At 57.1% G+C, this 11,413-nt stretch overlaps 1 protein-coding gene across 2 annotated transcripts; it reads right to left on the reverse strand.

The window, feature by feature from the left end:
- Window positions 1-3,133: 3,133 nt before the first annotated feature.
- On the reverse strand, window positions 3,134-10,816 carry TSC22D3 (TSC22 domain family member 3). 2 transcript variants are annotated; one of them, XM_039354948.1, is made up of 3 exons: window positions 10,201-10,816; window positions 4,647-4,698; window positions 3,134-4,145 (listed from the first exon to the last, which is right to left on the reverse strand). In XM_039354948.1, exons 1-3 carry the CDS (start codon window positions 10,491-10,493, stop codon window positions 3,900-3,902), a joined length of 591 nt encoding a protein of 196 aa, XP_039210882.1. In that variant the 5' UTR covers window positions 10,494-10,816; the 3' UTR covers window positions 3,134-3,899. The 2 variants fall into 2 exon arrangements, with proteins under 2 accessions (XP_039210882.1, XP_039210883.1); XM_039354949.1 differs by lacking the exon at window positions 10,201-10,816 and adding an exon at window positions 4,791-10,092.
- Window positions 10,817-11,413: the final 597 nt, after the last annotated feature.

Below are 11,413 nucleotides of genomic sequence, written 5' to 3' on the forward strand. Positions count from 1 at the left end.
ATTCGCTCTGCGGTCCACTTCCTTCCCCATGTACAAATTCCTGGGCTGTCCAAACCCACACATTTCTGAATGCTCCCTTCCTCCAGCTGGGGAAGGGGCAACCTGGGCTTTGCTTCAAATGGCCACCTTGCTCCCAGCAAGCCCTCCCCATCCCTGTTCGGCAGCTGCTGCCTCCTCAAGGCCTTTGTCCCACTACCTTGTCCTCACTGGCCATTATGTACCCCACTGGTTTCTTTCATCTGGGGAGGGGCAGGAGTAGGTGGGTGGAACTGAGAAATGCATGACAAAGATTTTCCATGCCTTGCCCTGCAGGAGTCTCTGACTGGGTGACCAGGGACAAGCAGCCAAGAGGCATTTGCTTCCCCAGAGTCCAGCAACTCTTTTCTGCACAGCATAGGCAAGGGAAAAGCTCCCAGGGAGGCTGCCTGCTTGAGGGAGGAAGAACATTCCTCGCCCCAAAAACCGCCAAGAGCCCAAAGCCTTTGGCTGGACGCCAGGGGAAATCCAGGGGCCTGGGAAAGTTCTCTGGCTGGCACCTGGCTCACTGGGAAGAGCAACCTGTTCCCCAGAAGCCTGCAGAAAACCCTTCCTGCCCCCAGAAGCTGCTCAAGCTGGCCTTTCTCTCACCCAGCCCCACTAAACCTAAAGGGAACTGTCTCAGAACCGGATCCCAGGGTCCCTTCTCTATGGCCAGCTTTGGGGACTAGAGGCATCAGCAAATGAAGCTTTCAGGATTTCTAACCTGAGTCTTGGGGGGGTGGGCAAGAGGGACAAGGTTAAATGGATATTGATACTAGCTACCTCTTCCTGCTGAATCTGGGTCTTCTCCAGGTTAGGTTAATAGCAGGGATGATTGTGTATGTAAAGTTTTGTCTCTTCGTTCTTAACCATTGTTATGCAGTGGAATGGATTTTAAAATGACGATAGTCCCAAGAATTGCTTGGATCACATCACCTCAGAAAAGTGCAGGCCTCCCCATTGGGATCCCGGAGGCTCTGGAAACAACCAGGCTGATTCTGTCCAGTCGCAGGTGAAAGGATAAATTCATTGACCACTTCTGGCAAAAGCTCACCGGTTTCTCTGAACTGTGCAGTGCACATTGTCCTGTTGGAGTCAGGGTGGGCAGGTGGGTGGGAAGGATCCAGGCAGACCCACCGTGGGGTTTCACTTCCTTCCGCAGCTGCGTAAAGGGCTTCGGGTATGGCAGCAAAAGAGAAGGGGACGGAACCCCTCCGACCTCGATAAGCGCCTTCTTTTGCCGAGCTACCAAACGGGGCCATTCCAAGCAATCCTAAGCAAGCCCCAGCTGTGCTTTCCCCAAACGATGCGACAGGGTGGGGCCGGGATCACATTTCCCAAAATTCCCCAGCAGCCGGAAGAAGCAAGCCCGTTTCCTCCGTGCTTGAGGGAAGCGAGCTTCTCTTGCTTGGGTGCCTTTGTCCGGCCCCAGCAACAGGACGCGTCCTCCCAACCTCCCCCCCCCCGAGGGCCCAAATGCCCCGAGCAGAAGCTGCCCCGGCATAGATCGAGAAGAGGTGCGGGACAACAGCCCGGCAGGGCAGCTCAGCCCCCACCCCAAGGAACGTCAGATGGGCGGTAACGTCAGATCACATGCGTTCTCCAGGGGTCCCCATTGGCCCAGACAACCTCTTGGCAGCCCGTTGCTACGGTGACTTTCCTTTCGTTTGCAAAACGCGCCCAGCTCCCCAGCTCTGCGGAGGGTGCGCCCCCGCTTGGCTCCATGGAGCCGATAAACAAAACAGGCGGCGCGCCCTGGAACAGCCCAGCCCAAGGGCCCAGCGGATGCGTGGGGAAGTGGAGCATCGAAAAGCGGAGGCAAAGACCTTTATAGGCAACGAGAACCCTCTGGACCGGGTGGGAATCAGAGCAGGCCGCTAGTTCCCAGAGGTGGAGGCGATCAGCCTCTGGATCTCCCAGCTCGTTTCCCCCCAGTCGCCATTCACTGCTCCGGGCCACTTTTTATAGCGAAAAGCAGCATCTTTGATGAGGCATCGACACGCCCCTCTTCAAAAGGCGCCGTTGCTCCGATTTAGCGTCCCAATTTAGCCGTTCCGAGCAGTGCAGGGGCTGCCTTACCCCGCACAAAGCTGCGGATCTTGCTCCTCGTGTGGTCGAGCAAGCCGTTCAATCTCTTCACTGGGCGCCGAGTCTGGAGCACCTCTTGCCAAGCAGAACGTGCTCCGGGCGCCGAGGAAAGCGCCCTTCAGATCTTCCCCATTAAAACCAAATGCTGGGATGACCAGAGCTTTGCAAATTACGAGGCAGCGGTTTGAAGGTGTGTAATCCGGAGGGAAGAAAAATCTCGCTGAGCTGTTGGAAGAGGGAAGGTGGGTTTGAAACTGTTCATTAGACCCCTGCCCTCTTCTCTCTCTCTCTTTCTCTCTCATGAATCCATCTCTCTAGTGGATTCACAGTGATTACCAGCCACGCTGGCCTCTGTCCCGCAGTTCAATTACCCTTCAACGGAGCTGCAAGACCAGGATCAGTGGCATCTTTGATTGTCCTGGGGAGTCCCTTCATCTCTGCTTTTGCAAAGGTTGACGGGGGGGGGCGGGGCAGAGCAGCTCATCTTGGGGCAATACTCATTCCTGCTGTCAAGGTCCCACTTCACAAAATTCAAAATGGTAGGTGGTTGCAGCAGCTTTGTAGTAGCACATAGTCAGCCCCGTGGATAATTTAGGGTTTCACTGCACAAGCCTCCAAAATTCAGTTGAACAAACTACAATCAAATCAATCGTGGCTATTTCCATGAATACAGCTGTTTGTATTAATGCTGAAAGGTGGCTGCTCTGCACAAGCCATCAAGATGTGTGCCAGTGTACATGCACCCCCCCCCCAAAGGTTTTCAAATGGATAATGGGGAAGCTGCATTCTAATCAGGTAGTCGGTCCTTGGAGATTCTTCTAGTCACTGGAGAAACTGCCTTCCTGGTTTCTTCCAAGCTATTCAAAGCTTGGTGGCGGCGGGGGGGGGGGAGGGAGATGGAAAAATTACCCAATGGATGCTTCTATTGCTCCAATCCACAGCCCTCCATTGCTTGGTCCCACTGCCAGTGTCCACTATACATTCTGCATAACCCCTCCCCTTGGGAAAGAAGACTTGATTAGACAGATGTGTATGACAAACTTTATTGCAATATTTCACTATGCACCCATCTTCAGAATGCACTACAGAAGCAAGATTCCCTCTCCCCCCCAGGGGGGGTGTGTGAGAGTCCCTCAGCCACCTCCTCCGGCTCCCCTGGTGATCCTCTTTGGACCCCATCAAGAGATCCAGGGGCTGCAGGGAACATTGATAAAGGCAATGAACCGAGCCCCCCCCCTCCCCAAGGCTGTTGTCAGTAGACAAATCACAGCATGAGAAGCTCCTCCCCTCTGGCTTGCAGTCCTCATTCTAGTCGGCATCTTGACAGCTCCCCACATGCCCAAGTCTGCAACAGGCGGGTGCCAGGCACAGAGGTCTGGATTGTGGAGCGAGAGAGCTAGTGAGGGGCAGGAAAGTCTTGCCAGCTGATCAGCTGCTCCTGTTCCTATCCCAGGAGTGGTAGGGGCTGCCTTTTCTCTGAGCTGATTGAAGAAAACCTCCAACCAGATTCTTCTAAACCAACAGTCTTTGCCCCCCCCTTTCAGCACAGCCCCTTCTCCAGGGTGCTCGTGGTCTCCTTCAGGTGGAGCAGCCGTGTGCCCATAGCAACTCCAATGCAGCCTTGCTCCTTTTCTTAGGAGTCTGTGGCCAGACCCAAGGAAGGGGTCGCAGGCGAAGGGTCTCCATCAGGCCCTCTATGGAATCCTCCACAGGAGATGTGAGTAAACCACGTTCGCTTGGAGATCAAGTTGAAGCAGTTCTGTGGCTCTGCCCACCCCATGGACAGAGCCACCTTACACCGCAGAGCCCGCCCTGTGTTGGGCTGGGGCAGCTGCCCCTTGGCTCTTCTTCTCGGCCACGGGGGCCTCCAGGAGCAGGTGGGAGCGGAATTTCTGCAGCTGCTCAGGGCTGGCCAGGTTCTTCAGCAAGCTGTTCTCGCGCTCCAGGCGGCAGTTCTTCTCAGCCAGCTCCTTGATCTGCTCCTTGAGTACCTCCACCTCCTCCCGCACTGCGTACATCAGGTGATTCTTGACCAGATCCTGGAAAGAGTAGGAGCAAAGTCCCAGTGAGTAAACAGAACTGGCGGCTAGACAAACGTCCGGGCGGCTGGCAGCTTTTGCGGCTCGTGTCCCGAAAGCACCGAGACTGGATTTTTTCGCGCGCGCGCGCCCGCGAGAGCCACAGTTCAGCGCAGTGGCGAGATTCTGCCGCCCTCCAGGAAGAGGGGAAGCCCGCCTTCTCCCGCTAGCTCTAAAATTAACCCGCAGCTTGGAGGCCCCCGAAAATTCGTCGCTAAAAGGCTGGAGCAGCAAGGCCCCCGTTCTCTGCATCTGCTCCGTTGAACTCTCCCTGCGGAACTGCAGCCCCCGATCTGAGCCCTGCGCCGGAATACACCGGCCGTTTCTTTTCGGGCCTGAGTGAAGGGAGCGTGGAGTTCCCTCGCCTCCTCTCCGCCAGCAAGTAGCGCGGAGCCGCAGCGCAACCCGTTTGCCGCGGGCGGCGGGCCAGCGCGCGTCCTCACCTCCCACCGAGACACTCACCATGGCTTGCTCGATCTTGTTGTCGATGGCGACCACGCTGGCCCCGGACGCGCTGCAAGAAACAAGAGAACGGCGTCATCGTAAGCACGCGAGACAGGCGGCCCCGCCCAGCTAACCTTCTCCCCAGCCGGACGCCGCTTCTACCTGTTGTCTAGCTTGACCGAGACCACGTCCCCGCCCAATAAGGAGGAGAAGAAGGAGATGGAGAAGTTGTGCAGCTGGTAAACAGCCACCTCCATCGGGAACGGGTACACGCCAGTACTCATGGTTGGGGGGGGAAGCGCACGCAGAGCCCGAGAGACGACAACACAAAATGACGGCCGGAAAGAGCTGCAGCTATTTCGGCGTTCGCCCGCCTTATATAGGAAGCCTCTCGAGACGTCACATGGTCTCAGCGTGCTATGCAATCAGGCCACGCCCCTCCTGCCGGGACCGCGCGTAGCTGAGCCCGGACGGTTACGCGCAATCGAGCCGGTCGAGCCGCGCCCCGCATTCGCGAGCCGCAGGCGAGACGCGCAGCTCTTTCCAGCTGTAACAAACGCGAGGAAGCTGCAGTCCCGGGCCGAAGGCGCAGGGGCGGCTACAAATTGTGGGCCAAAGTATCCGAAGGGCGCCAGTCGGAGACGCTGCTGGCACTGCCCCCCCCCGCGACGTCAGCAGAAACAGCGCGTCACTTTTCCCATTTCTGCGGCTCCAGACCGGGACCCGCTGGTCCTTTGTCTAGGACGCCGGTCGTGAAAGCGGATAGTCGCCTTTTCGAAGGACGGGGGCTCCGGATAGCTTCATCCGATCCCCCCCTCCCGCTATGGACTCGGAGGCAAGTTCCGGGGCTGCAGGAGACATACGGGACAATGCCGCTTTCATCCTCTCCTGCAAAGAGAAGACCCGCTTATCCGCAGGGCAACTTGCTACCTCCTCATCCCCCGGATTCACACGTTAGACCCCTTGCAACACCCTGCTAACCACCGCCACCCTTTAATCTGCCTTGGCTACTAATGAAGGCGTTGCAAAAGTGGAGGCCGAGTCAGAAATGTAAAGTATTGCCCAAGCGCAGCGCGAAACTAGGTCGAGGTTGGCAGTTACGTAAGAAGCCACCCAAACATGTTGTTATTGCTACTTGGTGAGGCCAGAGGTGAGCCAAGCAGCGGCTCTCTGACCGGGTGAGAGGGACCTCTGGCGGCCGCTCCTCGCGGGGCCCTCCCGCCTCTCCCCATAGGAAGAGAGAGCTCCTCCTGGCTCTGTGAGTCTCCAAAAGCTTGTCCTCTCGCTCACGGCCTCCCTCTAGCCCGGGGAGCAGGAGTGGGAATCAAGAAAGGGGACGGGAGCCCGCTCGGCAGGCCACTCTTGCCAAGAATGGGGGGGGGAGGCACAGCAGCAGGCACAGCTGGCTCTTTTCCTTGGTGCTGCGAAAGAGGTCTTGCCCTGCAGAGGGGCTCAGGACTCTCCTACTGAGATTGGGACAATTGTGTCTTTCCCAGCTCCCTTTTCCACCAGTGCTGCTCCCTGAAGGTTGGTCTTCCCTGCAGGCACCACGAGGGCTTGTGGTGGCAGGTTAACAAACCAAGGCCTGTGCTTGGCGATGTGCACAGAGTTCTCTTCAGGGCAGAAACCCCGTGGTAGGCATCTCTCATTGGTGCCCTCTGGTAATAAAGGGGAATGTTGCTCGGGATTCAGGCAGTGGCAGGAAGAGACAGCAGCTCCAGAGAGGTGGGAGGGTGAGGTGGCTTTCCTGGAGAAGCAGCGGCTCTCTTCCTCTGCTTGTCTTGGGGCAAGGACTCCCTGCAGCTGGAGAGTGAACCACTTGCTGGCGGGCTCCGTTTCCAGCTGCTTGGAGGCCTCTCCCGTTGATGGAGGCCTTGGCAGAACTCCCAGTTCTGAGTTTACTGGCACGCCAGCACATGGCCTGGGCGGGACATGCAGCACATGGCTGCCTTGTGCTTGCTCACTCCACAGCCTGGGAACCAGAAGGAATTCCCTTCCCTCCCCACAGTGTTCAGGCTGTAAAGGGGGCAGCAAGTCCCAGCATCTTTGGCTGGCCTTGTCAAGGGCTCTGCAACCAGGTTCCCTAAAAGGAAACCATTCCCTCAGTGGGAGGGACGGAGGAGTCCCTGTTTCAGGGAGGCAGCTGTTCCTTCCAAGGATTGAAAATGAGACTCTTTGAAAGGGTGAGAAGAGCTCAAAGGGCTACATGGGGGCACAGAGGAAGCACATATGCTGCCTAGGAAGCTTTTAACATCCCCCATTGCTAAACCGCTGAACAGGATCTATTGACTGAGCTCCACTGGGTTGTCAGCAAAGTTACAATCTTAAAAGGTTTGTTTTCAAATTGGGGCACTGAAAACTTAGTCTTCCCAGGTAGTGTTGTCTGCATGGGAACCTGCACATGCAGAGTCATAGAAACACATCTTTTCCAGCCTTTTTTCATTGGTACCACTTAAATACATGTGGATATGTCAGCACCAGCATATTTTGGCTGGTGGGTTTCTGTAGCTGCCAGGTAATCTTCTTCCTTCTGCCTGGAAGATCTGTGCAGCTTGGGGGGAGCATCCCTGGAGAAGGCCAGCAGCCCCTTCATGCAAATTCTTGAAGGGAAAAGATAAAGGCTGGGGAGGAAAGAGGCCCCAGAAGAGGGGGGGGGGGGGCTGTGCTTCTCTGCTCCAGCAGCCTCACTGTTGTCTATATTCACATGCAGAACTGCATACTGATGATCCCTGCAATGCACACTAAGCCACAAATCATAACTTGCCAATCAGAAAAGATATTCTGGCTTAGTATATGATGTGAATATCAATCCACATCTCTGAATTGGATCAGCATTCCCTGACTTTCAGCCACCCTTTGGGGCCTATAACTGGCTTATGCAGAAGAGTGCCCCACGTTTTGATAAACTTCTCATTCTGGATCATGTCACAATGCAGGATTTGTGGTGGGGGGAAGACTCCCTTAGCAGCTGCCTCCCCTGCTCACTCTGCCTGCTGGCTCACTAAACTGGCTGGGAAATAAGGAGTGATTAGGGGGTGCTCCTGGGGAGCAAAGAGAAATGCCCCCCTGCCCAGGCAGCTGGCAGGCCTGGTGGTTGCCAGCTTCCCTGGAGGACAGAGCAGCGGCATTGTGAGTTTTGGGTCACTGTTGTTGGGAACATGCGCCAAGCCCAGGAAAAGGGTCTGAGGAGAATGCCCTCCCTTGCCCCTTGCAACAAGCCAAGATTTGTGAAAACTACTTTTCTGTGCTATGTATTGGCTGACTTCACTCTCCTCCCCAAATCCTAGGCCAAGGTATGAAGTTCTTGCTGTTTTTGCCACCCCCTGAAATTCATCTGGGGGTCTTTGGGCTCCATGTGGAATCAGCATTCCCATTTTGATGAGTCTCCTTCTCAGGGTCTGCAGGGATGAATGGGTGGCGAACACAAGATCAGCTTTTCTGACACCAAATAATGGATCAGCTTGTGAATGAAGACCTTAACGGCTCACCAGCTGAGCGGTTCCTTGTCTGGCACTGCTGATCCCATTCATTCCATGCGCGTTAATTGTTCCTGAGCAGTTAAATCTGCCAGCTGTTTATAGATGCCATGATGAAGTGTTCTTCGTTCAGCTGAGGGGATCCTGTAGAGCCTTGAGTCTTTGAAATAATGGGCTGGGTAGGCCTGGGAGTGGTGCTCATTGCCCTTCCCACCACAGTCCAGTCAAGAAAGCAGGATGGGGAGGGAACCTGGGAGATGTGTCTTCTAGTTGGGTGCCCAGCAGAAGAAGCAATGCAGATGCCTGTCACCATCATGCATCTTCCCATGTAGAAGTCCAATTGCCTTGAGCCAGGGACCAGTTAAGGCCATGCTTACCTTCCCCAAAAGTTGCCCTGCCTGTTGTGCTAACACCTGCATCCCATCAGCCTGTCTCACATCTGCACATCTGCCATCCCCACAGTGCCTGACCAATAAAACAGGGTAGGAAAACTCAATGCTCTCAACATATCACTCCCTCTGAAGCTAGCAGGTGACTGTCCCTTTCAACTCCATTGCAACCATCAGCCACAGAACTTCCACTCTGGAGTTTGGCTCTTCCTGCACACACTTCTGACTGCAAAGGCTCTGGCCACCTCCAAGCGGGTGCCCTTTGATCAAGTTCAGCCCCAGTAACATTTCTTGAAAGCTTGAAACTGCTAATGTGACTGGCCTAGTCATTGTGGTCCTCAGTGGTTCCCGAGGGAGCTTAGTCAGGGGTTGCCATCAAACCAGCAGAGCCTCTGAAACTCAACCATCTGCTCTGACCAAGTTTCCTTAAGCACTGCTTGGTGCAGGGCGAGGCTCTGGGCACTGCTTAAGGAAACTTGGCCCAGAAGCCTGAGCAGAGGCTAAATGAAGCCAAGCTTGATGATACAATCAATGAAACCAGGAGCCACACTTCTAGCCTGAGGATCCGAGAAGAGCTGGGTCCCTTCAGAATTGGCAGCCCTTTCCCCTTCATGTTCTCGTAGTATGGACCTTCTCCCTTGCCCAGCTAGAAAGCGCAAAAGAGGATGGAGTCCTTTGCCTCCCCAGATCCCAACCTCTTAGGTTGCACATTTGAGAGGAAAAGTTGCCAGGATGCTTCTCAGGCCAAACAGGTCTCAGAGAGACCTGGGAGCCCGCAATCACCAAATCAGCTAATGTGAGCGGGGTGCTCAAACAAGCACAACTGCTGACTGACATGCTCATCCCAGGACTTCAATCATGCCAGGCTCTCACACTCCTTGTGCCCGCCTGCCAGCACAATCCCTGGCCGGCCCATTCCACCAATGGAGGGGGGCAGCTCTCAGAGGAAGCACCTGCTAAGTCTCAGCTGCCCTGGGGGCCAAGGCAGGATGACTCCCAGTTGATGGGATGCTTGAGGCAGAGGGGCAGCCCAACTGGATTCTGTTCCTTGCCATTTCTTTGACCCCAGAGCAAGCCCTTCCCGGCCAGCATTTCCTTCAGAAGTACCCAAACTGGAACCTCTTCCAAGACCAGAGGAAGAGAGGCACGCCCAGCCTGCCAGGCGCACCCTGTCACCAGGAGACCTGCCTCTCCTGCAGCACTCAACCAACACAGTACCTACAGAAATCCCTTTTCCTGGGAAAGAAGCTACGCCCACTGTTATGAAATGACGCTCAGTCTGGGGCTGTCTTTGGTCAGCCACAACCGTCCCACAGGCACTCCCAGGGCAAAGTCCTCTCCGACACATGCCAGGTTCCAGCCGTGCCAGCTTATATGGTCACTTAGGTTGCCGTTGGGGGGGCAAGGTAGCCCTGGGGTCATTAGGCAGTTTCTTCCTCACAAGCCAACAGAGATGGGAGACAAGTCTCAGCACCTGTCGCTGCCCACGGATGGTAGGCCTGGAGCCCCGTTAATGCCGGCCCCTAGGCAACTGCTGCCCGGTCCCAGCCAGGAAGCCTTCAGAAAGGACCTTGTTGTCTGTGCCCCCAGAGGCCTGCACTGCTCTCCCCACCCCAGCCCATTTGCGGTCGATTCGCTCCCAGGCAAACAGCCCCCCCCCTCACCGGGAATTCCCTCATCGGCAGCCGTCCTGCAGCCCTCGCCCACCTGTGGAAGAAGAGCAGGATCGAGAGCAGCGTCTGGTCGATGTTCCGGTTGCACATCCCGCGGCTGAGGAGATAGCGGGGGTCGCGCACCACCGGTTCCAGGGAGTCCTGCCGCATGAGGCGCCTCAGCTCGGGCGCGGCACCGAGACTCTCGCACGCCAACTGCTCGCGCAGCTGGAGGAGGGGGGTGAAGTTGCTGTTGTAGCCGAGGGGGCCGTTGGCCAGATCCAGGCAGCAGCTGCAGCAGTCCAGCCCCACCGGCGAGAGGCGCTCCTTCAGGGGGGAGCTCGACATTCCGGTCCCGGCCAGAAGGCCGAAGCTCGCGGTGCGGAGAGGTGGCTCGGGCGGCTGGTGACTGGCTCCCTTCGCAGGCGCTCGGGGACAAGCAGTAAGCCCCGAGGCGGCTGTGTCAGTCTCTGTCCTGCTGGCCGGGAGGTCTCTTCAAGGTCTCCGCGTCTGCCCCGCGGCCTCGGCTAGTTGCTGGATCGGTCGATATCACACCGCAGCCGTTGCTCTCAGCTTCGCTTTGCGCACCGGACTATTCGGCCAGCAGCCCTCCTCGTTGCCTCCCTTCGCCTCCCGGCCCGCCCCTTCCTTCGGCGCCGACCCGGATTCGTGAGCGTTGCTCCGTCCCCCGCCCCCTCCCGGGCGCCTTCAGCCGATACCAGGTCCGTCTCGGGGGCGGCGCCTCCACAACAGCTGGGGGCGGGCGCTGGACTTGCAGGGGGGGGGGGAAGAGGTGCGCGCTCCGCCTACTCCCGCGGGTCCCGGCCGGGCAGCTCTCAGATGCGCCTGTTTTCGGACGGCTGCGAAACCTTTATTGGCCAGCCCGGGGCGCAGCGCGGCCGAGGGTCTTCCCGGGCTTACGGCGCGCGGGAGGCGGCTTTCCCAGTTCGACCGCTCGCCAACGTGGAGCTCGGGGGTCCGAGGCGTGGGGAGGAAGTCCGGCGTACGCCGATCAGAACCAGCTGCGATCGCCCTCTGCCGGGCTCCTCTGGCTCTGGCCCGCCGCTGCTCGGTCATCCGCTCTGGCCTCTCTCCCCTCAACTGGTCCAGAGTCCCTTTCAAACCTAGTTCCCCCCCCCCCGCCGCCAGATTTAGTGGACGAGAGCTCGTTATTGTGAGCTGGGAAAAACGGATAGATGGTCCCAGGCAAGCAGGGACCCCTTCGGGGAGGCTAACCTGTTCTTCTGCGTCTGGAATTCAGGATTACC

This window comes from Crotalus tigris, unplaced genomic scaffold, assembly GCF_016545835.1.
Source record: "Crotalus tigris isolate CLP2741 ecotype Arizona unplaced genomic scaffold, ASM1654583v1 scf7180000018585.330925593:3314079, whole genome shotgun sequence".
Taxonomy (NCBI): domain Eukaryota; kingdom Metazoa; phylum Chordata; class Lepidosauria; order Squamata; family Viperidae; genus Crotalus; species Crotalus tigris.

Bases quoted from the DNA above. Each gene is read 5' to 3' on its own strand.
- TSC22D3 (XM_039354948.1), bottom strand. From the start codon at position 10,493: ATGTCGAGCTCCCCCCTGAAGGAGCGCCTCTCGCCGGTGGGGCTGGAC. The intron at 4,699-10,200 runs GTGGGCGAGGGC...TGTTTCTTGCAG, and splicing joins ATCCTGCTCTTCTTCCACAG to CGCGTCCGGGGCCAGCGTGG. The intron at 4,146-4,646 runs GTGAGTGTCTCG...TACTCTTTCCAG, and splicing joins ACAAGATCGAGCAAGCCATG to GATCTGGTCAAGAATCACCT.